Genomic DNA, 23731 nt, shown 5'->3' on the forward strand with positions numbered 1-23731 from the left:
GTTAGTCCGGGCGAGGTGTATCGCGTGTCGCCAGCCACTATGTGTTTTCACATCGGAAAGATCAAATAGCGGTACCGCGACGTGGATAGAGATGCTTCGCGTCAAAGACACGTTCTTCCGGAAAATCACGATGTCGGCGCAGCTGTCAGGGCAAAACCGTGCGGCAGCGTTTAAATGTCAAGCTATCCCTAGCGAGCAAGTTCGGCGGATGGATGCCGTCAGAAACGATCGCGACAAAATCGTAGACTCTACACGTCGGAAAATGATGAACGAAGCTGCGTGAATATAAATTGGAGCGCCTCGCTTGACAACATTTTTATGATTTCTATCCGTTAATTCGTGCAATTTAAAGGATAACAAACTAGAACGATATTGTATTTATTAACTCGTGTAATTAAAATTACACGAAGTTCAGATCGTAAAAAGGGAAAATTACGGGGGATAAATTTTGTAAACTCTTAGATGCCGATTATGCCGCAAGTGATACTACGAGTGGGCATTCCTCGGTGTTTTATAACATTCACATTTGATTTAAAGATGGAAAATGCTCAACAGTATGCTTCGCGCTTGTATCGCGGCGGGGTGAAAACTTTCCAAATTTCCCTGTCGTTTATTTTGCGTAACGGAGTAAATATCTAGCTTCCCATGCAAAAAGAGTAAAGAGAGGAAAATTGAAGATCCCGCGCAAAGTTGCGAACTTTCGAAATATCTAGCATAATCCCAGAGGGTACCCGCACCTGTTATCGCAAACGGAAGTCCATGTGCTACGAAATGCCGCTTCAAGACGTTTTAGCGGAAGTTGGCCCGTTATACGGGGTGGTAACATGGCACTTGATAATTTCGCCGAGAATTATCGCGACGTACAACAGGAGATCTAGAAATTACGCCGAGTGTCATTTATTTCCCGGGGCGAGTGCGCCGAGAATCGGACGCGGGTGAGCCCGTCCCTCGGAACTTTTTAAAATTACGAATTCCATTATAAACGTTATGTTTCCCCGCGCAAAATAAATTCGACAAATTTACGGGACTCCGCGGCGGCGGGCTTAAATTCTCGCGCAAATGCATCGCCGCACTTCGATAGTAAACTAAAAACTGCACGTTAGCACGGTAAACGATAAATATCCGCGGGGCCGCATGCGGCCGGCGAGACGATCGAGCCGCGCGCGCGGCGCGTTGTGTCAACGCTTAAGAATGTTTGCATAAACGCTTTATATTTTAAACGCCGATTTAGCCTCCGACCGATGAAAATTCCAACGAGGCGCGTCCACTTTTGGAAACGCCACGAGGCGGCTTTAATACCATTTAGGGAAATACGTGAATCGATAGCGCGGTTACTTCGCCGTGAATTATTGAAAGCGCTGGTTATTAATTACGCATAACCGTGTGAACGCGGTAACGCCGGGTCGTTATCCGTGTGGAAGACTCCGGCTTTCGAAATGAAATTACGATAGCGCAAAAGAAGAATGCGCAAATTTCGAAATAGCGTGACGGGCATTATGATTCCAGCGGTTTACTCGGCGTAAAAGTGGGCGCGATTCATTAACTCGCGCATTTCGCGATCGCTCGACGAAATAAGCTTCCGATGTGCGGGCATTTATTTTCATTCCGTACATTAGCGTGGTGCAATTTCACACGCTTATGATCCCAAACGCGAGCGTTGCAGTAGCAAATGGTCCGAAGGCGTCTCGGAATTCGCGTCCTTCTTTCCCGGCGCTCCTATAGACACCAAGTCGTACGTCTTGCTCTTTGTAAATCCCGAGGGAATGTCGTGTCAGGATCGAAAGGGTCTTCGGCGATGCGACAGCTGAACCCTTCGATCTCCGCGGTTCTATCGCCAATATTTCACCGTAACGATCATAAAAACGGCCGACCCCGGAGTCGGGGCCGCGAAAAAACAATGCTGCATAATACATCTATACCGCGTACATAATAGTAGAATACGTTTTCCCCCCGGTCGGCGCAAGAGCGAGGTGAAAGCGTATATATCTCGCGTACAATCCTTTGCACAATTCGTCCCGGAATAAAGACCGCCCTCCTTAAATCTTTCTCGTCAACGGAAGCGCCCGATGGAACGTTTTCGCTTTACGCGGGGAAGGGGCGTAATATAATTCGTCAAACATTCAATTTTCAAAGGCTAACGATACCCGGAAGAAGAAGATATCGCTGCTGCAGCCCGAGATCCCGAGCGAAACATTAAATTGAAGACTACGGGGGCTTCCCTCGCCTTCTACAATGCGAGTGCGTAAGACGGTCGATGAACCCTGTAATTTGGTAGACGCCGGGGAAAACGAGACGTTACGGAGTGATCTTCGTTTTGAAGGAATTTACGTTTAAGATGTTCCTCCCGTGCTGTGCGCGCGCGCGCGCGGCTCGCCCGTCCGTGTACCTTCGCCTTCGTTCTCTTTCTTAGGCAAACGGTATTCTCGACGATTGACTAAAAACTGATTTGCATTTAAATTACAGAACGCCTACCTATGCAGTTTCTCACGGTGAATGAGGGTTTTAATTTATCTGTACTCTCAATCCATTTCAAGATCCTTTCCTTTTACCTTTGAATATAATCTTATCATCGCGAGGTGCCCGGGAATCCGCTCGGAATGCTCGTTTTAATATTCATGATTTATTGTCGGTGACTTCGTGGATTCGCAAGAAATGAATTCGAATGCGCACGGTTTGAACTTCGACCAGGCGAGGCCGGGCTCTCGTCTTAATGGATTTATAGCGCGGGGCTCGCGACAAAAATTGGTCGCGGGAGGAGAAGAGCGAGAGGGGGGGAAAAAAAAATTCTTGCCACGCGGGGACGTGTGCGCAAATGACCGGGATGAAGTTGGAAAATCTCTGGCGTCACGCACTAGACTCTGCGTGCGCGAAACGCAATCGAAATCCCGGTTAAATGACGTTCGGGGATTTCGCGAGCGATCCGGAATTACGCGCTATCGAGTTACGTCGGAAAAGACGTTTCCGCGCGAGCACGCGACGTGGTCGGCGAGACGAAGCAGGTGCGAACGCGGAATACGTACACCTGCATGCACGCAACACGGCCGGCATGCTCGGTACACAAGCACACGTACACGCTCGCATACGTTAGTTATTGCGGGTACACGCGAATACTGTCGGGCAGAACAATGGATGGTGCGGGGCGCGATATCCACAACGCGCTATAGACTACGGGATGACGACAAAGAGCGGCTTTTCGGGCATAAAGGATACCCGGGAAGGCCCTCGGAGGATCGCGGGCGTAAATCATCGTTATGGGAGCTAACCGTGCGCGGACTTAAGCCTGACGAGATCTCACAATTAGAAAGCACGAATTTTGACGTCGGAAGTTGTTACCCTGCGCGGGGATTACTTGTAATTTAAGCGATACAATTATAATCATCCGTTATCGCGTGCGTACCCAGCGAGGAACCCGCGTAGATATTTCTGACGTATCGACGTCGTTACGCAACATTAACGCTGAACAGCGCGTCGGCTATTATTTTAATCGCGGCTTGATCGAGATTAAAATCTAATCGTGAAGTCACCGTAAATCGCGGAATGCGGCTCGACCGAGAATCGGTTCTATGGGCATCGTCACGTCGCGCGGAACAATTGACTTTTTGCGAAAGCAAAAAATTACATGGAGAGTGGAACTATTACAAAAAAAAAAAAAATTAAAAAAAAAAAGGAACTTTTGCTCGACATTGCAGTCGGGACATTTTGCAAACAGCGCTATGGAAACTCGGTTTTTAGACGTGCCCAATTCAATCGGTTCAAAAGGAACGAAATTGAAAACACAGTTTGTAATATCCCATTTCGCCTTATCGGACTTTCAACGGATTTTTCGCGAATGCTAATCGATACTGCAATAGCCGCTAACGATTGCAATTGCTTTAATGCGTCCCGCGATTTCCTCATCTCTTTTAATTTCGAAGTTACGCACGCCTGCAATAGTACCGAGAAAGATTGCGCACCTTTTTGTGCTGGTTTTTCATTTCCACCGAGTTTAGCAACTCGAGTGGAAATTGAGCCTAACCGTTATCAAATGACTTAGCTAGCCAATCTAATTTATCTCGCGGCCGTCTGGCAAAACTGTTCAGCACTGAGCCAGAAATATAACGCTCAAAACGTTTATAGCTACTACGAAATTAATTCCGATTAATAACAAGCTCGAAGCGCTAGATATCTAAGCAGCTTTTTTCACCGTGTACTAGTCTGCTGCGCGTTCTGACCTAGCTAATGCTCACAGCTGAGCACAGAAGCGTCCGCGAGCGCGACATTCAGCGGGTCCGGCAGTCGGAGCGCGCTAGATCGGTACACGCTGTAGACTAGTACGCGGCGAAAAACGTTGATATCTCATTTTTCTAGATCGTTAATAGCAAAAAATAATTGCCTCACAACATAGTTAGCCAGTGGCTAGATTGATATTAAACAGATTTTTTTTTTACTAACACAATTTTACTCTTTGAATTTTATTCAAGTTAGACACTAATAACAAATACTTTTTAACAAATCGTGGCTTATACCAAGCTAGTCACTAGCTAAGGAATTTAATTAATCTGCGCGATTTAATTACTAGCTGCAAAATCAGAATAGTTAGATGAGGGTTCTTCAAATATTTTTTTTTATGTTCTTTAAAATATCATTGATGTTATACAAGTATAATTTTAATATAAAAAAGAAAATTCTTAAATCTCTCATTCCCTCTGAAATTATTGTTGAACATAATATTACATAAATACGTACAATTAATCTCGCGTTTTAACAAGCAGCTTCATCTCTGTCTTTAGATAAATTACAGAGATAGTTAATAGTAACGATGTGGGCAAAGATTCTCCCCCTTCGTGTTAACGATTTATGCTCGTCGCCGGCGATATATACGCACACATGTAGAGTATATATGTATAGTTACATTACGAGGCAAGATATATTTCGCCGAGAATTATAGGTGCAGCCTTCGAGTTAAGACGCTTCAGCAAAGAAGTCGTTGAAACCCCTTTCCGGTAAAAAGGAGATCGTGACTTCCACGGCGGAACGTGTTTACGGCGTCAGGAAATGAATGGCATAAACGTCATACGATACTACACCGAAACCCATAAAGTGAGATTATCGTCGAAATTTTACGACTCGCGAGTAATACGCCGGTTGTACCGCGGGCGGACGTTAAGGCTCCAATGCATAATCTTGTTAATTGAAACGGAATTACGCCCGCCTTCGGGCGCCGGGCTGCGTAGACGAAAGACCGCCCCATTATATTTGCAAATTTTTCAATCTCCGAAATGGAGGAGAAGAGGCCGCCCGGGCGAAACGGCGGCGATCAAACGGCGGCTCGTCGTAAGACGAGCGGCGGATCGCATCCGGCGCGTTAATTCTCAACGAGTGAACCCGCGCGATAATATAGTCGTCCCCGCAATTGCCGCGATCAATCACTTTTGGAAATGGCATCAAACGCAACACAGCAATGAAGTTACGCAACAATTATCGGGATTGGCATTGGGCCCGCTAATCGACGAGAAATCAAATTACAGCTATCACATTTGAGATGTCCCGTTCTCTCTTTCGCCGGCAAAGCGACGGTCGAATATAAATATTGGAACGGCGTAACGCGATTAATATTTTTATGCGTCGATGTTATGCGCCGATTAAGCGCGGCTCGGACAAATTAATGCGCTCGATTATTTTAGCTTGAAGGGTTAATAAAAAAAATTAGCGACGCGAAACGGTACGATGATAGAACAGCGCAGGGAAGGGCAACGCGGAGTATATTGTACCGTATATCTTCCGATAATGGCGTTTATAACGTTTGATTCATCTTGTTTAAGAGCTAATTTCCGCTGTAATTGTGTAATCGAACGCTCGATGAGATTATCGATACCAGGGCAAGACGGGAGATCAATCGATGAACGCGAGACTGCGAATCTCATTATGACGAAAATGTACTTATACAGAACTGTCGGGGAAAATTAGGCTGGGAAGTGGCTCGGACGGTTGGCCGCACCAAAGCCTTTCCCTGGACCACTTGCGCGAAACTTTAATCGTTACTCCGTCCCTTCGAAAGGACGTCAGAATTAAACGCGAGGACGGAATCCTTATGATTAATTCAACACATTATCTTCGAGAACCGCCGGTAGAAATTTAAATAAAGAAACAGTTTCGGTTACACGGTTCCTCACTTAGACTTCCTCTCATTGACGGCATTTAAAACGACTTTTCTCGGATTCCGCTGAGATTTTTTTCAGAAAAATTTGTTAAACGGATTAACGCTGCTCAAAGTAATACGTAATTTACATCTGCGTGTGAGCGAACGAGCCGAACGAAAGTTGTGCAACTTGCGTAATAAAAATGTTTCTCACGATTATTTTGAAAATATGATTACGTGCTGCTAGGCCGCGCACGTCGCAAAAGCTATGATTTAATTCCATTGATATATATTTAATCCTTAAAATTTGTTTTCACCATCAGAATAAATTTTTGAATTTCTAGATAATCATATAAGTAGATTAGCCCGTACGAATAATAGCGCGTGCACGAATTTATGTTTTTACGAGCGGAAGAACTGATGCAGAAAGATCCACGGAATATCGCCGAGACTTCGCCGGAAACGGCCGTCCGCGTTATTAGCAATTTGCTAGAAATACGATTTATCCGTGTCATGGCGGATTATGTCCGTATCAGTAAATATTACGAACTACGGCGGCGGCCGACCACGATCTGGAGAGGAGGCCGGGAGAGAAGAGAGAGAGAGTTGGCTGAAATTTTCGATGGGGTCGGTTTGCTGCGTGGTGGCGGTCGACAGGTCGGTACTACTGGAAAACTGCCAGAGTCAAGCGTGGAGTGCAGCGGCGTCCAGATATTCACACGCGATCGTTTCGGAGTGACTAAATGCGAAGGGCGGAGGAGAGAGAGAAAGAGCGATATAAAGAGAAAGGGCATCTACAACAACCACCGCCCGCCGTGACGTTAAACATCTCCCTCTGTGTTCTCACGTCCGCTACCTTCGCGCTTAAGATAAAGTAGGCTAAAGCCAGTAACGTGAACTTCCCCGGTTTCTCCGTTCGCAAGGAACTCCGCTTAAACTTCGGATCAATGCTCGCAGAAATTGCACGGGAGTTTAAACGGAGCGCTCCGGTCTTATCGGGAAATGACTTTCATTCCCGAAATGATCCGAACGCAAGCCTGACGCGGTTCAAATTTTCGATCGACCGTGGCTGTATGTGCGTGCAACCAGGCGCTTACCTTTCTTTCGCGGAGCGGAAGCTCGCTCGGGAAAGACATGTAAATTTTGATCTCGTCGATTCTCTCTCTCTCTCCCTCTGTCTCTCTGTTTCTCTACCACCCCCAGTCTTAGATACGACTGAAATTTCGCCAATTTCGCAATTCGATCGAATAGGCGCGTATTAGATACGGTATTTACGATAACTCGATTAGTAGCTGCTCTTGTTAGCCAAAGACGATTACAATCGCTTGACATATTGCGGTCCCTATGTACCAAGAGCAGCTATAGTTGCCTAACTGGAAATGACGTCGTAATAACTTGGAGCGCAATCCTCGAGTGCGCTTACTAGTTCACCGAACCGAATCATCCGCTATCTCGCCCGTACAAAAGGACGAGAATGACATTTTCTCGCGACGCTGATTCACGTGAGGCGGAGAGCGCCCGCCTTTGTCAATTCGGCTCTGTACTCAAGCGAATTTATTTACAACAAGATAGAGACGTATTTTTGTGCGTACACGGAAGGATTAAACGATGCTTAGTTACTCCGTTATTCGGCTCGAAGGCGGCTGTATTTATTATTCCGCAACTCCCGCCACCTTTCGATCGATCTTTTTTCTTTTATTCATTTTGGCTCTCCACTCGGCCGCTGTTTCTCCGTTTTCTCTCTTTCTCTCTCCCTCTTTCTCTATTTCTCTCTTTCTTTCTCTCTTCCTTTTTTTATCTCGCAACGTTCCTTCCACCGAAGCGAGAGAAACGTGTGGAATCTTAACGCGTCCTCTGCCATCGGTACAGTTTAACTTTGGTAGCAAGCTGAATTCCTAACTAGCATAATCCACGCTGTTGCGCCGAGCTCGCCGGCCAATTAGTGCAAGCTCAGCACGCGAAAATCCTCAACAAAGAAAAAGTTCAGACGAGTTGTAAACGTTCAAATTAATAGCGCGACATGCGCGAGAGTAATGAAGCAATTTTGCATTTTATCAACGTTCCTATAATGAATTCTCTGATTGAGCGCCGCGTATCGTCGCCAGAAGGAACGCATCGAAAAATAATGTCACTTGATTAAAACAAGTAATCACGTCGCAATATAAATAATACCGTCACAATTATCGAAACGGCTATGTATTAAAATTAATTATTAAGACGGGTATAATAAGCCTGTAATAACAGTAATTCATGATTATTCACGTTCGGTGTAATAACATTACAAGAAGGTACGTTTCTTTCTCACGGGCCTTCCCCTCGTCTTCCCTTCGAGAAAAGTTACTCTACGCCGAGAAAACGACCAAATAAAGTAGCAATCACGAAAAAATATTTCACAGAGGCAGGGTCTCTCTCGACGTACACTCGATCCGCGGTTTTTCGCCCGTAGCAGTGCGAAAAAAGAGCGAGGAGGTGGCCCGGATATCCGACTTAATCATCCTCCTTTATTAGAGTAATTTAAGTATCTAATTATTATATGGAAATTTCCCTCGGGTTGCAGAGACCCTTGATACAATTTTTCTTGCACAAGTTCGGATCTACCTCCGGGGCAATTCGCCTTTCTTCTTCTCTCCTTTTCGCGCGCGGTCCGGTTCTCTTTATATCGAATGCTTTAAAAGTTCGCCGGGAACTTTTGTCTTCCACGTGTAAAATTAACCCTCTTTCCGCCCGCTTGGTCCTTCGCTTTTCGAGCCGGAAAGACGACTTCCCTCCCACTCTCCCTCCCTAACGGCGAACATTATCCTGATTATGTCGTCTGTTATATTATCGCGATAAGGATCACTGACGGACAGTCGGTGTAATGCTATGTTTAACGATGTCGTTAGGCGAAATCGAAAACTTTCTTTTGCCGTGTTATACACACCCCGCGTACGCGGCCCCGCTACCATATCGCGGAAACTTTCGCCTCGATCGCGCGCATTACTCGACAGTATCCTGAAATATACTCCGCAAAGTAGTAAAGTCGCGCCTTTAAGAGAACAAGCGCGCACGGGTACTTTTATCACGCACAGCTGGCGAAGCTGTTTCCATATCTTTGCGCGAATCGCGAGTGTGTGAATCGTCCGGCCGCGAAATAATACATTTCGACGATGTGTAAACTCGACGTTCCGCCCGGATTTTTTACGATCACGCGAAATTACGCGAAAGCCGCGAGGATCTCGCCGATAATCGCAGAAGCGAGGTGGAAGCGAGACCAAGCGCCGCGTTAAAATTACGACTCGCATTACGTGCTTGCGCAGTCAATTAACATCCCATTTTGCCAGAGCAAATATTCGCCGGGCGACCGCGAAAGGAGTAGCGTGATCGAGTTTAAAATCTCTGAAGTGTATTTTTGTTGTATAATACCGCGCGCGAAGGGATAAGGAGCGTAACTATGTCTTTTTATCGAAAACTAATTTGATAATGGAAAAGATTCGTAGCGCTTATAACTCGTTGGAAAAGTTCTCCGCAAAGCGAAGTCCCGGCTTTCGGCTCTCTCAGAAATTATGTGCTCTTCACGAGCACTCGATGTTTCTCCCCCAGTTTCCATTTCTCCGCGCGCTCGCGCGCTTCCAGGTTTTCATTTCTTAAACTCACTCCCGGAGTTATCATGCTCGCAGGCAACGGTCGTGTTGTGCAGGTAGCTCCCGACTTCCGGGATTAATGCGCTTCTGAAAACTATCTTGTAAATCATATTCGTCTAAAGCGCGGAGCGCAATTTTCCCGTCGTAAATACAGGCAGCCTTTATTTCCCGCGATTTTGATTTACGCGGAAGAGCCTCGTTTCGCCGCTGCTACTGAGGTGAAACCGTTAATCGCGAGTATGCTAATAAAGCTACTCCGCACCTGACGTGCGTGCGCTGCACGGTCTTACTAGGATTGGCGGATCAGTAGGTAGATCGAGGCGCGTGCTAAATAAAATATACATACACCGCCAGGCCCCACAATTACCGTGCTTCGATAGTGCAACCCCGAGAGATTAATTAGAGCTTAACGCTATCTCAATGTGAAAATGTCAAAATATGTCATAAATTATAAGGGATCAAAATTAGCGAAAGGTAGTTGCGTAACTCCCACCTAAAACCCGCAGTTATTATTTTAAACACAGCAAAATTGGACTATATTATAATTAATGTTCTATTTCGCGATATTTATCGATTTTCCACAAAAAAAAAACGAGTAAATAATTTTGGGGTTTATATAAAATTTAAATATAATTACCCACGTTTCTTTTTATTAAATAAATCGCTGTGGTTTGTATATTAGTAACTGTTAAATATTCTATGCTCTTTTTACTCGACACGTAAAAAGGATCTTCGAGCGACATTTTCTTTTGCACCAGCTTACATTATACTTAGTTCTGGCAAAATGAAAGAAAGTGTGGACTTTATGTTGTGTAAAAAAAAAAAAAAAAAAAATTTGAGAGTAAAGGGGAAAATAAAGTATCGTACTTATTAATAAGCATTTATATAAATTTATTATTTATATAATTATTTATTTTACAATATAATATAGCAAATATTGTATCTTGAAATTTATTATTGTTTATGAACTTTTTTATTTTTTACTAATTATCTAAGTACAAAAAAAACTTAGAGAAACTGGCTTGATTAATTTTATTATTATGTCTTAATTATATTCACGTTTAAGAATATATTTCCTTTTCTACTTGCAACGCGAAAAATCTTAAATTTCTCTAATAATTGATACATATCTTGTATCAATTAGTATTTTTGTATAACACTATCCAAGTATGAATATAATTGAGACGATACAGATATTTATAATTCCTCTCTCTCTCAGTTTTATAAATTTATTCGATTTTATACGGCGAATCAACGAAATCCCGAATACGATCCCGGATTAAGTACTCGTTTCCATCCGCTTTAGTTTATCTATTTTAAGGCAATGGATCAATGAGAGAGGCTACATTTGTAACGAATACGTTCTTAACTTAATACGTGTATATATAATCGTTATGATTTACATAAATTTATTACTACAATCAAATATGAGAAATATTTTTATTGTATCATTTATTTAGTCACAAACGTATAGCATTTTCGAGTCTTCATTTACTTTCTTTAGATAAGCAAGTTGTTTTAACAGTTCTTCGGACTCTTAGCACGTTGCTCATCAAGCACCATTTTCGGTAATTAAATAATGAAACAAATATTAAAATAATTATACAAAATCTTCTTCAATTCGCTGTATATTTCAACAACCGCGAATGAGAGACAGACTTTCTTTTTTTTTTCTTTTTTTTTCTTTTGGGTGGGTCTAAGAATATTCTATCGCGCCACTGAATTTCGCTCGCAAACAAATTCTACAGTTTTCACTGATCCAATCTCGTCGGCGATACTTCGAGCACGTGTATTACGCGCGAGCAGAGGCTACTCGTTGAGGTTACTTGGCTGTAGAGGTATAAGAAGCGGAGAAAAGTATAAGGCGTACCAAAGTGAGCGGTTAGATACGTCGGTATGTGTCGCGATCGCGTGTCGAGCGGCAATACAGCGATAATAACGTTCCCTCTCGCGACCGTTCATTTCGCGGCGCCGTGGAAAAACGCGAATCCGCGAGATACGCGACGTGCTGCGGAAGCGGGACCGTCCGATAAAGATAACCGTGGACCGATAATGCTAATGCGTGAAAGCGAGGACTAACAAAAAACTATAACTCTCCATTGGCTTCTCGCGGTGGAATGGCACGATGACGTTGCCGCGAGCCACGAGCTGCTGATTCGTCAGTTCGAGCTTTCGATGTGCAGTGATAACGCGGTGACTTTCATGTACCTTTGTATACCGCGCGCCGTTGTATCGCACGCAAAACTAGTCGCCCGAGGCCAAGGCCGTCCGTTGACCGATTGGTGCGCTCGAAAGTCGATGACCTATACTTTTATGTAAAATAATCGCGCCGAATATTCGCTCACCGAGAGAATTTTGCCTTCGATATTTTGTTGTACCGAGAAAAAGATGTAATTACATAGTGGTTTACAACCACGATGTTTTTGAATAATTCGCACTACTAAGATTTCTTTGCACTTTTGACGCGTTTTTCGTCAATTTTCTTCGAACGAGCCTAGTATTTTCACAATACGTTGCTTTTGTAAATGTAATTTTTTTTATTACTATTTCGAGCGATAAAAAGTGTCGCTTAACTGAAGCTACTCTTGCGGCGCAATGCTTTAATAATGACATTGTCAATTATTATTAGATCGTGAGAATTTTAATTTCGAAATTTCGGAAGGAACAAAAGTGGTACGATTTTTAATAATTCATTGTCGGGCATGTTCGCGATAACGAGTCGCAATTAAATTACCGCGTAAAGTATGACAGGTTGAGCATCGCATTTTCTTCAGTCGTTCAAGCTCGTCCGATTATAATTGTTAAAGTTATTAAATGTTTTGTTCGCCGCGACGCGAAATCATCGGCGCGATATTGATCGTTTATAAATCAAAGGGTATTACGGCCCTCGACGTTTTCGCATTAGAATTTTCAGCTCTAATTAATCTTCGGAATATGTTATTAAAGTATACGTACAGAGCATGCGGGATACCTTGTATTCCCGGAACGCGTAACTTTTGCTGCAGAAGTGGAAGCGCATTATTCATGGAGATTTCTCTAAATTCACGGCGCGCGCTATAATTAGCATGTATCGATCGGCAAATAATTCCAAAGGGTTTGAGCTTTCCCCGGCGCCTTAAAATACTCGATAAACGATCGAGCAATAACAGGACAACTAAAAATAAGCGTCACATTGCGAGTTGATGCAGGTTAAAAAAAAAAGTTAAAAATAAAAAAAAAGTTGAAATAAATCGTATTTTATTTCGAGCGTTTTATCTGCGTTTTATTTCGCGCAATGACGAAACAATTCGACGCAACGCGATAGAGGTGCCGCACTTTTCCTGCGAAACGTCGTAGACGGGAAGACTTTTCTTTTTTTTTTTTTTAACGTTCCAACTGTCAACTGGATATACCTCGTCGCGTTTCTCGTCTACAATGAGCTCAGGCGTCGTTTAGAGTTGTCGCGCCAAGTTCTCGAATCAGTCGGCGAAGTTCGGGAACGGCGGCAGAATACGTTTTTGTCCGTAGTTAACGGCGCGAGTCCGCGATCAACGGCCACTAAACCGCGCGAGTAGCGAGGAAAAGGAAAATAAAGAAGCCTGAGCATGCGAGAAGCGCGTCCGACGTCGCTTTTCTCGTTACGAACTCATTAGCCTAAGCGCATATGCATATACGTGCACGCCGAGAGAGAAATGCGGTTAAATTAGCTATAAACTATAGTATACTCTGACAGCAACGATTATTTACAGCCGTCCTAACATGGGCAAGGGTAAATTTCCTTTTTTCCCTTGCGATTCGCCGCGAGCGCGGCATTACCGGGGCACTCAATTTCGCGAGTTATCTCGCGACGTGTCGATTTTAGCACCGTCGTTCTTTTGAATTTAATTTTAAATGAACTTTTTATGTGCAACGTATAACAAATACCTAATCTGAATAATGTAACGACGTGCGTGAAAGACGCCGTTGTGTTAATTAATTACACGGTTTTTATAACGAATGTAAAGGGAGACTGAGCAGGCCGCGGGTTCGCGTTACCAATAAAAATTGACACCCTTGTAGTTCTCATTCGTCGCGGTTAACGAGGGCAGCGATATCGTGACGCATTGTCTTCTTCCATGACGCAACCGCGAATTGCCGACCGGACAATCAACCACACCGACTACTCGCGGCTCAACACCTTCTCCACTACCTTCTTACGTCATATCGGGCTTAAGAACCTCTTCGTGCCTCTGAGCCTTTTTAGAGGCTAAGCTATCCGATAGCGCCATTTACGCGTTCTCGTATATTGCCCGCTAAATTCTAATATCGCGAAAACTTCCGCTTTCTTTATCTTGACGGGAGGGGAGGAGAAAGAAAGGAAACGAGGGTGACGTCGTTTCGTCATTTTCGAAAATAGACTGCACGCGACGAGAAGGGCGGCGTCGAAACGTCGTATTCACGTCTCGCGATATCAAAGTATCACTCTTGGAATTCACGGCGCATTCACAACGCGTATTGAAATCGAATCGCGCGACGTCGCTTGACGCCCCGCGAATATATATTATACTTTCCGTGAGCGGCGTAATGAAATATCAATAAACACGAGGGATCGCGAAGCGAGAATGCACTGTCGCCGATAGCGATGTAGACCGGGGTAAACGCCAAAGCGTCGAAAGGAACGAGCGGATCCGGTAAGATCGCCCTCGGCGGATGAGATTTGTAGCGGCGCGGCGCAGCTTCACCGACGTGATGCGTTGCATTATTCACTTCTACGCGCGACCAGTATCGTCCGCCTTCCTGAAGCCTGTCTGAAACCTCCGCGGCTTTTCGACTAACTCCGACAGGCGCTTTGGCATCGATACCACGAAACCGCCTTCGACATTCGACCCGCGTACGCTCTCCCGGTGGTTTCTGCATCTCACGCTGCAACTCCGTTTAAGCAACAGCAATCAAACGTATCATACACTCGTTTTTTTTTATCCCGCGAACTTGTCGCCGGCGAAAATTGGCTAATACATTTTTTTCCGTTCGCGATTTTAAACATAAGTATATCAAAAAATTTTTTTTGAATTTTTTACCTCGCATATTATTAAACAATCTTATTTGTACATCTGTAATAATTTAGTCGCAGAGTTGAATAATCCACTTAAGGATAATGCACCTCGTGCGATTTACAGCCAGGGCTCCCGAGAAAGACGTTAATATTAGGAGTTTAAGGATTAAGCACAGGGTCTGTTACTTGGATTTTTGGAATTCCGCATTCGCGCGGCAATATGGAACGTTCGAACGTATTTATTATTTCGGTGTTATTTATTTGATTCAATATTGATGCGCCATCATCAACGAAATACTCCGCTGCGTATTCGAGATATTACGAAATCCAGGTCTTTTATATCTATCTCTTTTCCCCTATCCTTCTCTTTATCTCTGCTTTTCACATACACGCGGTGCACGCAAGTATTTCAACTATGTCGACTACAAAGTTCCTTTCGGTATCGACAACCACATGGACACTCGCGCGGCGCTTTGACTTTCACAACGAAACGTATAAATGCAGCTGCGCATTTGACTCGGATTGAAATTTTCGGTGAATATTCCTCTCTCTTCTGATCTTCTGTCCTCTGGATTTCGGTTGAGATTTTCATGGTCCAATTCGCGCTGTTGTTCACTTCGATGATTCGCCACTACCGCGGCGTGCGGGACAAAGACACGGCGATACTCATCCCGGTCGCCATCCGAATTTCTCTTTAGCTAAACGAAACTAATGCCGGAGGTCTTTATAAAAGCGTGACGTTAAACGGCTAATTCCTCTATTATAAATCTAAGAAAGTCCCGCGACTTTTTAATGCGTATCCACCTGATTTATCTCGGCAATTATTAAATTCCTCCTCGCGAAACTTTCGTTCGGGAAATTTATGCAACAGCCCGCTCGCATTTTTCCGTTCTTCCACGGCCACGTTGACAACTTCTTCGGCTATTAACGAACTTTTAAATGTTTGCTGAAAAAGGAAAAAAAAAAGAAGAAAAAAAAAAAAGAAAGAAAAGCGGAACGAACCGCGCGCGCCGAATATCATTTCAATAATAATGCCGAATAAGGCGACGGGGACGCGCGTCGCGGCAGCTGCGGCTTTTCGGATGCGGGGCTTCGTTCTCTCGCTGCTGCTGCAGTCGCCCCGTAAGTTTTCGTTAGTCGGGAACGAATGGAAATTAATTTATGAAAGAGCAGTTTACCACCCGATTCTTAGCTAAGTAAGAACGCCGTCTAATGTTGGAGTTTACCCGAGTTATCCCTGCCGCTTTCAGGCATAATGACAGTCGGACGGCCCGATTCATTAATGCCCTTATAAAAGATAAATCTATGGCGATTATTCATCGCGTATTAAACATAAATGAGTTTACGCTGTAGATTGTTTTACTGCGAATTGGCTGGAGTGCTTTTACACCGTTAAAAAATTAATGCGACGGGAAATATGTAACAATTAACGCGCTCGGGATGCGTTTCTAATTCACCTACCTGCTGGATGTTAGCATTTGTAATATCGTTTTTTTTTTCCTCTTTATCTCTCTCGTTCTTTTTTTTTTTTTTGTTAATAAATGATCTATCGTTTATTTGCTTCTAATACTCGTTTCAAACAAGCAAATTTTCAAATTGCTACTTAAGACGTTAATTGCGTTAGAAATATATGTATGTTAGTGTTACTTGTGTAAAGGTGCTCTTCTTACAGACTCGTCGCAAATTAAATACCGCTTAATTAACCGTGTCATAAGGTACATAATTCACAGCGCTACGTCGTCGATCTCGCGGATTCCATTCTAGAACTCGATTAAAGCGAGAGTTCGTTATTTGCAGAAATGAAATTACCTTTCGTAAACATCGAAAAAAGAATTCTGCAGCGTCATAAAGTTTACCGTAAATAGCGGCAAGAGCAAATTTTTTGAAGCCACTCTGCGTTCTGACGAAACCTCGTCTTCGACTATTGACTACGACGTTAAACATAAATAATCATTAGAAGTGAAAATATTTATTTTTACCCTTTGCGCACATTTGTGGCGCGTTAACAGCGAACTTATCAATTTTTATTCTCTTTATTTTATTTATATGTAGCGCAACAGTCGAATTGTGTCCATTGGATAATTATTTTGACGGAACAGACTTTTGTGTCGAGCGTTATTTCACGTCGCATATGCCGGTGTCGCGCGGGCGATGTCGCAGAAATAGGAATCTGGAGAGTTTTGAGGGCGGGCGCGTTTTGAGGGCGAGAGAGGTGATAAAACGTATTAAAGCTCAACGCGGGCAATTTGCGCGAAAGATTTGTCGAAGTAAGCCGTGCGCTTTGGCTTAGAAAAGCCGGCATTTTTCAACGCACGCTTCATTATCTTCGAAACCGAAGTAGTTTCCAGTCGGTGGAGCACATTTATATCGCGGTGCGCGCGCTGTGCTCGCGCGTTAAATCGTTGCCTTTATTCAAGGCTCGACGCGCGACCAGTCATTTATCTCGTGAAATCAACCGGTCGGCCATAACGTCATAGAACAAGTTAAATACAATCACGTAAATAATCTCGTTCTATTTCCGTCGATTAAAATCCGCAATAAAACCTGATATTACGCATAGAATCCCTACGCGCGTAACCCGGCACCGCTATGCACATAGCGGCTGTAAAATAATTGCCTTAATACAACTACACAATATGTTTTTGTTCGTCTAGATTTATGGACCTACTATTGTAATTTTATTTTTATTATTAATTTAATCTTCCAGATTGTATTTTATTGCGTCAAGCGCAGGAACGAATACGCGAAAGCGGAAACTGTTCGCGTCGGGCTATACAAACAGCGCGAAAATGGCAATTGATGTAATTATAACCGTTTGCGCGTGGAAAAGGTAAAAATTACTCGACAAATAGTTGACGTTTTTCTTCTCGTATTATCAATATCGCGGCGCGCCCGATGCCGGGGATAAAAATAATTGGCCGAGGGGGATTTTTAATTACTGCGTTCCGGCGCTGTGATTAAATGATCTGCCGCACCTGGAGGATCCATTCCCGGGGAGGAAAAAAAAAAAAAGAAATTTGCACTCGAGGCATTCGATCACTCGCGGGATAGCCAAGTAACGAATAGTATGCTAATCCGAGAACGCTACGGCAGGACTCTTCGGCGAGTCGCTTGGAACTTTTCGAATTGCGCCGAGACTATCTCGGCCGGTTAGTGAAGAGCGGGTAGTGTGTTCCTTTCCTCCTCGTGCGAAAGTCCGCGGAAGAAGTTCGCTCTATCGTACCAATAAGAATGCTTCGGTGAAGTTCACCCGGACGATCAGTGTACTCGCGATGTAAAATAAATCTCGACCTACCGCAGACTCTGATCCTCCCCCATCTGTGGCATGAAACAAAGCCAACACCCTTAATCTCAGAAAGTACATATAATACCCTTGAAATATTTTATTAGAGATTTATCACGGTGGGCTGCTCTTTTTCTCTCTTTCCCTCCCTCTCCTTCTCTTTCTCGTCTATCTGCTGTACGTATTACAAATCGTATTACGAGCTGCAAAGCCCCGGGTATATCCGTCGCGTCGCGAAAAAAAAGCTGCGATACTCTCTATGTACATATCGCGGATTTTTGGGCTACCGTGTAAATTCGCGAAATACGAGAAACGCGCAATGACACGCGGGGAAAAAAAATCCAGAGATAGCACGCGGAATCGTGCAATAAAATATTTCCGAAGAGGGCGAATTGTTTTTTCAAAATCGAAATTTTTTGACGTCGCGACGGATGAAATGTCTGCGTGCGCGACATCGGTTTTCCGTATCTTTACGGGGAGGAAAAAATAAAAATAATAATTAAAAAAAAAAAACCTTATATGCCACCGCGAATTTCGCGACTCGAGCCGCACCGGCGCGGCGTTGCGTCCACCTCTCCATAGAAAATCGATCTCGATTACGACGAAACGCATTTCCTAACGTGGTTAAGAGTCGGTCGCGCGTGCATCTGCGCGCCCGGAGTATTAGTACCTTCGTTTTACAGTATTGGCTGTACATTCTAATGGAATCGACTGCTCCGCGCACGCTGGCTGCCGGCAGTGAAGAGATCCCTTCGTTCCGACATGAAATAAAATCGAACGAGGCTATTCGCCGAGCGTTTGCCATTCTCTCATGCCGTTGTTCTAATCTTAAATGAGACGCCCGGATGAAAAACGTTTGCACTCTCGCGACCAGTAGCCGTCGAAGAAATAACTGTCGGCGACGCTCCCGCCTCTTGGGTCGCTACCAAGGCGTAATTTGCTCGCACCAAAATCAACCGAGGGGAAAACGTACGCGGGGGAAAGAGAGGGTAGGAGAGAAGAAGAGGAGTGGCGGATCCTTGGAGAAGCTCTCGCGGATCTTGACAACGTAGATGCCGAGTGCATGCAGCACGGTAATCCCAAGGGAGAACAATTTTATTTGTTCCATCAAGAGCGCATTCCTCCTTTCCCGTCTCTCTCCATTTCGAACTCGATTCTCGGATCACCCAGTCAAGCTACTATCCTTCCCTCGACTGAGCTCATCTCGTCATCTACACGTGATGCATAAGAATACCGTCGTCTCACCATTTCACATCCTACGCGCATTTTCGCAAGCTCTCCTTAACCGCCCCCCTCCTTTTTTTTTTTTTTCTTTATTAACGACACTTTTCTTTTATTATTTACGATCTCTTTCCATCGCGCCCTGTCGTCCGAGAGCTGCCCCTTCGCCAAGACGCGAACGTAAAAACAATGAATCAGTGATCAATGCCGAAGTCGGTAACGCGAAGCTCTTCGCATCTGCATTCGCTCGTTAAGCGAAGTAGAAGGAATAATCGTGACTCGTTAGCCGAGATTCCGCAAAGGTTCTCCTCTCGCTCTTTTTTTTCTTTTTTTTTCTTTTTTTTTTTCTTTTTTTTACCCTCTTTTCCCTTTCTCTCTCCGGTACGCGCCACCGTCTCGCTCTCTTTCACGCCGAACCGCGTATCCCGTCATGCATATGAATGAAACTGTTTTGCCGCGAGTCGAAAAAACGTCACGCTGTTAAACGACTCGCGCTTATTCATAGCTGCAGTCAACCAACAGCGTTCCCGTTCCCCGCGCCGAAGCTTCGGGAGACTATAATTCGAAGCTCGTTCCGGGCGTTCCCTTTGGGTCCCTTGCACGCTCTCGCGATACCGTTCCAAAGAGTAGCACACGTATTCTCCGCCTTTTTCACCGATGCTCGCCCATCGAAACAAATCGGCGAGCCTGCCGACTTAACGAGATGATAACTCCGGCGACAGTACCGCGAACGACTTTCAACGCGAGCATTCGCGAGATTTATACGCATTTTGTAATCGCAAATCGAGAACGATTGGACGCCGCGTATCACTCTTTATTAATACCCTTTACGGTTTTTATACTTTCGTATAGTATCACCCGCGCCAGGCAGACGCGCGCGAAAATTTTTTCCCGTTTATTATTTCACGACAAAAATACGAGACTTTTATAAAACGAGACAGATCGACGGCAGTAAGTAATACGAAATTTATTTTCGACCGCCCGTCCGTTTTCACCGGTGTAATTTGCGAATTTTTCAATGCGCGCTTTACGAGAATCAGAAATGAGGGGAAATACGAGGATCCATCCTGAGCGAGTGAAATAGCTCGCGTGAGATGTGCGCGTACGCTCCCGTTGCAAAGATTTGAAAAATGTTCATTTTAATGGTTGATGTAACGTGAATATTGGTTACCGCCGAAGTGTTACGTGCTCGGAGTTTCGAGTGGAAGCACGTACGACGGAATGTACATATACAGGATAATATTACACGTATATACACTGCTGTAAGATACGATATGAATAGGTCGCTTAATGCCGAACGCGCGGCGTGAAAAATGTAGACTCGGGGCGCGATCTCCGCGATCGCTGGCATTAGTTGCATTCAATATTTTTTACTTAATAAAGAATCACTGGGCGGTTAGCGATCACTCGTGTCTCTCGAACGTAACCATTGATTCCTCCGGGGGCGCATCGTCGCGCAAAACTCCCCTCGCGCGCGAATAACGCACCTAGCCAGCCGGCGGCTGGCGTAATTTCGCGTTGTTTTAGCGCGGGCAAACTTTTTAGTCAAATTGAGTAACGGATCGTGCATTGAATGCAAATCACCGCGACATAACGCGATAGCGTCCTACGTTCCCGTTTCTCCTTTTTTGCAGTGAAGTTCGGCGACCGAACTTATGCCGCCGAAGTTATGTCGCGCGCTCGCTCCCGTGATTCCAGCCCGTCGCCCCGTCGTCTGCGGGCCCGCTCTCGGGGAAAAGTTTGCTTTTGACGCGGCGGGTTGCACGTGACGAATTCAAATCAGGCGTAAATACTTAAAGCAAACACTCGGCGCACGAGCGCGACTCGGTTTTAAAATAAAGCATTAGAAGCTCGATGAGAGACGACGGGGCTGTTAAGATGGGTGATGCCGCCGCTCGAACCGGTCTACCTTCCGAAGTTCGCGAACTTTGCGCAAACTCACCGAGTTTAGCTCCGGCGAACCAGTTCATTAAACGCGAATCGGCAGCGACAATGAATGACTCACCAATATTTAATTGTACTCGGAAAATGCTAATCGAAATTGATCCGGCAGGATTGCGAAAGAGAAAGCAAAAAAGAGAGAGTTAGAGAGAAACTTAAAACGTTAATAAATAAATAAATATTATCTGAATTTACGAAGTGCGATGAATTACGTACTTTGACTCAGACGAAATATCTCTAATTAAATATAAGCTAAAATTAAAGTCGGTGGGATTTTATGTATTCATCAAAGAAGTGAGATTAGCTACAATCCGCAGGGACGAGTTTAACTTAATTTCTTTTCGCATGCATCAATGCGTAATTTTTATGAAATTATAAACTGGCTCAAATATTCAGAAGCCAATATCGCAATTAATTTTTAATGCTACTTGCTATATTTAGTTTTTTCACCGATACCTGTTTCGCGAAACATTCTCTGAGAATTATAATCGTAATATATTTTACTTTAATGCAAAATAATAGCAAAAGCAGTTGATTTAATATTTATTCTTTACCTCGACTTGGACAAAAAAAAAAAAAAAATAAAAATATTAAGCTCCGAGAAATTCTGGTGTATCGGAAAATTCTTTCCATACACATATATAGCTAACGGCTAAAGGCAATATAAGTGAGGCAAGTAAGAGTTCCTTCCCTTTTTTAACTCGCAGCTAAGAACAGAAGAATCGCATTTGAACTTTTATATCTCCTTCGATCAGATACAATAAGAAATATCGATAACAATACGTTATTGTCGCTGGAGTTGCGGAAAATGAAAGCTGGATATGATATTATTTATAGTAAAAAGTTTGAATTGAATTAGAAGATTTCGTACACGGAAAATAGTGAAATATTTAAAACGATTCGCGCTCAAACTGGCAGATATTATCGAGTTATATTATCGCGGATTGTGCGCTATAAGTTAGTTAATAATATCTCCACCATTCGCAAGCGAAATCCATAAATTTCACGAAGACAGATCGCGAAGTAATAAAAGCCGTTTCTCGACGGGATTTATCGACGTAATATCAAACGGTTCAGCGCAGAACGAGTTTTTAATTCGCTAAAGATGTTCAGAATAAAAATCTACCGCTTCTACTCAAATTCCGATTTTTCTTATTTTTCCCTTTTTTTTTTAAAGTTTGATCGCGACAAGTAATAAGGTATATTAACTTCGACAATCCGTCGGTAGTCAGAAATATACGTTTAGTAACAAGATAAAAATAAAAGAAAAGGATGAAAAGAAAAAAAAAAAGTTTTTGACTTAAATTTCGATTTAAGGATTAAAAACGTTGTCGTCGTTAACTAGCACTGTCACCTAGCACTAGTCTACATTATCCGACTTTGTTACCCGCGAGAAGTACATGTCCAACGGAAACAGGGAATGGGCAGGAGAGAGGGGAGGGAAAGTGATTAAGAACATTCCGCCACTTACCGCGCACGATGAGCTTGATCACGGCTTCCGGCGCGTTCCTGTTGTTGACGAGACACTCGTAGGAACCGCTGTCGGAGGCGGTGACGGGGTGCAGCTGCAGCGAATAATTTTTCAACGACAGGGACATTCGGTTCTGTTCCGTTCGCCGCACGACGGTCGTGCTTCTGCTCTTATACTCGAGCAGCCGCATCCCGTTTGCCCGCCACTCGAGCATCAACACCAGCGAATCCTCCGTCACTCCCGGACAGCCCAGCGTGACATTCTTCCCCGCCTCCACGACGACCTCCTCCATCAACGAATTCATGGCATCTGCGGACATAGATCTTTCCGTTATTTCCGGTGTACGGCAACCGGGGCGTTATCACCGCGATAAAAACAAACGTGATCGCGGGGGTGCCGCGGTGGGAATGAGAATGGAAGAGAGCGAGAGAAAGACCGGACGAACGGCGTCCCGCCGCAGATTCACCTGCGTCAGGACAATTTCACCGTCCGGCGAATAAAATCCCGGTGAATGACCAGACGTCCTTTGACTTTACAACGCGTCCACTCCCGTTTTCTCGTAAGACCGGACGTGAAAAAAAAAAAAAGAAAAGAAGAATTGCGAGGGTACCGTGGGGTGGGCGCGTCCATTTTTCTTCCGACTTGCACGCGCGGGTTTTCTCTTTCTTTCTTATACTTTATTTCTCCTTCGTTTAAAGAAAATATTTTTCCCTTCGATATTTTTTAATCGCACGACGCTAACGAATGATCTCGCGCATAAACGGCCGGGCTGCTACAATTCGTTTGCGGCGAACGTTTAAAGTACACACTCAAGCTTAACGTACGCGCGCGAGCACGGCCGGCATCGCGGCGAGATGGCTTCCGATCGACTTTTAAAATTTCACGCGGCCGCGCCGGATCGTAATTTGCAACGCAAAATATACGGCGCGCGCGAATAAGCTCCCACGGTTACGCCATATTGCATCGCGAAATTCTGAATAACCGGGCATCCAATTTTCTTTCTAACGAGTTCAATTTTTTTTTTTTTTTTCTCCGCTCGGCAAGAACCTTCGATACACACGCTGGG

The 23731-nt window shown here is 44.2% G+C and overlaps 1 protein-coding gene and 1 long non-coding RNA gene across 5 annotated transcripts in view; one reads left to right on the forward strand and one right to left on the reverse strand.

The window, feature by feature from the left end:
• Positions 1 to 23731, reverse strand: part of LOC139106036 (putative receptor-type tyrosine-protein phosphatase mosPTP-1) — a 254865-nt gene that overhangs the window by 145764 nt on the left and 85370 nt on the right. For all 4 annotated transcript variants that reach the window (XM_070662493.1, XM_070662491.1, XM_070662492.1 and 1 more), the window contains exon 2: positions 22666 to 22974. In XM_070662493.1, the coding sequence (XP_070518594.1) occupies positions 22666 to 22974 (309 nt within the window). The remainder of the gene's footprint in view (positions 1 to 22665; positions 22975 to 23731) is intronic.
• The window catches only part of LOC139106043 (uncharacterized), a 119085-nt gene that overhangs the window by 26962 nt on the left and 68392 nt on the right, over positions 1 to 23731 (forward strand). The gene's annotated exons all lie outside the window — the stretch shown is intronic.

This window comes from Cardiocondyla obscurior, linkage group LG10 (assembly GCF_019399895.1).
Source record: "Cardiocondyla obscurior isolate alpha-2009 linkage group LG10, Cobs3.1, whole genome shotgun sequence".
Taxonomy (NCBI): domain Eukaryota; kingdom Metazoa; phylum Arthropoda; class Insecta; order Hymenoptera; family Formicidae; genus Cardiocondyla; species Cardiocondyla obscurior.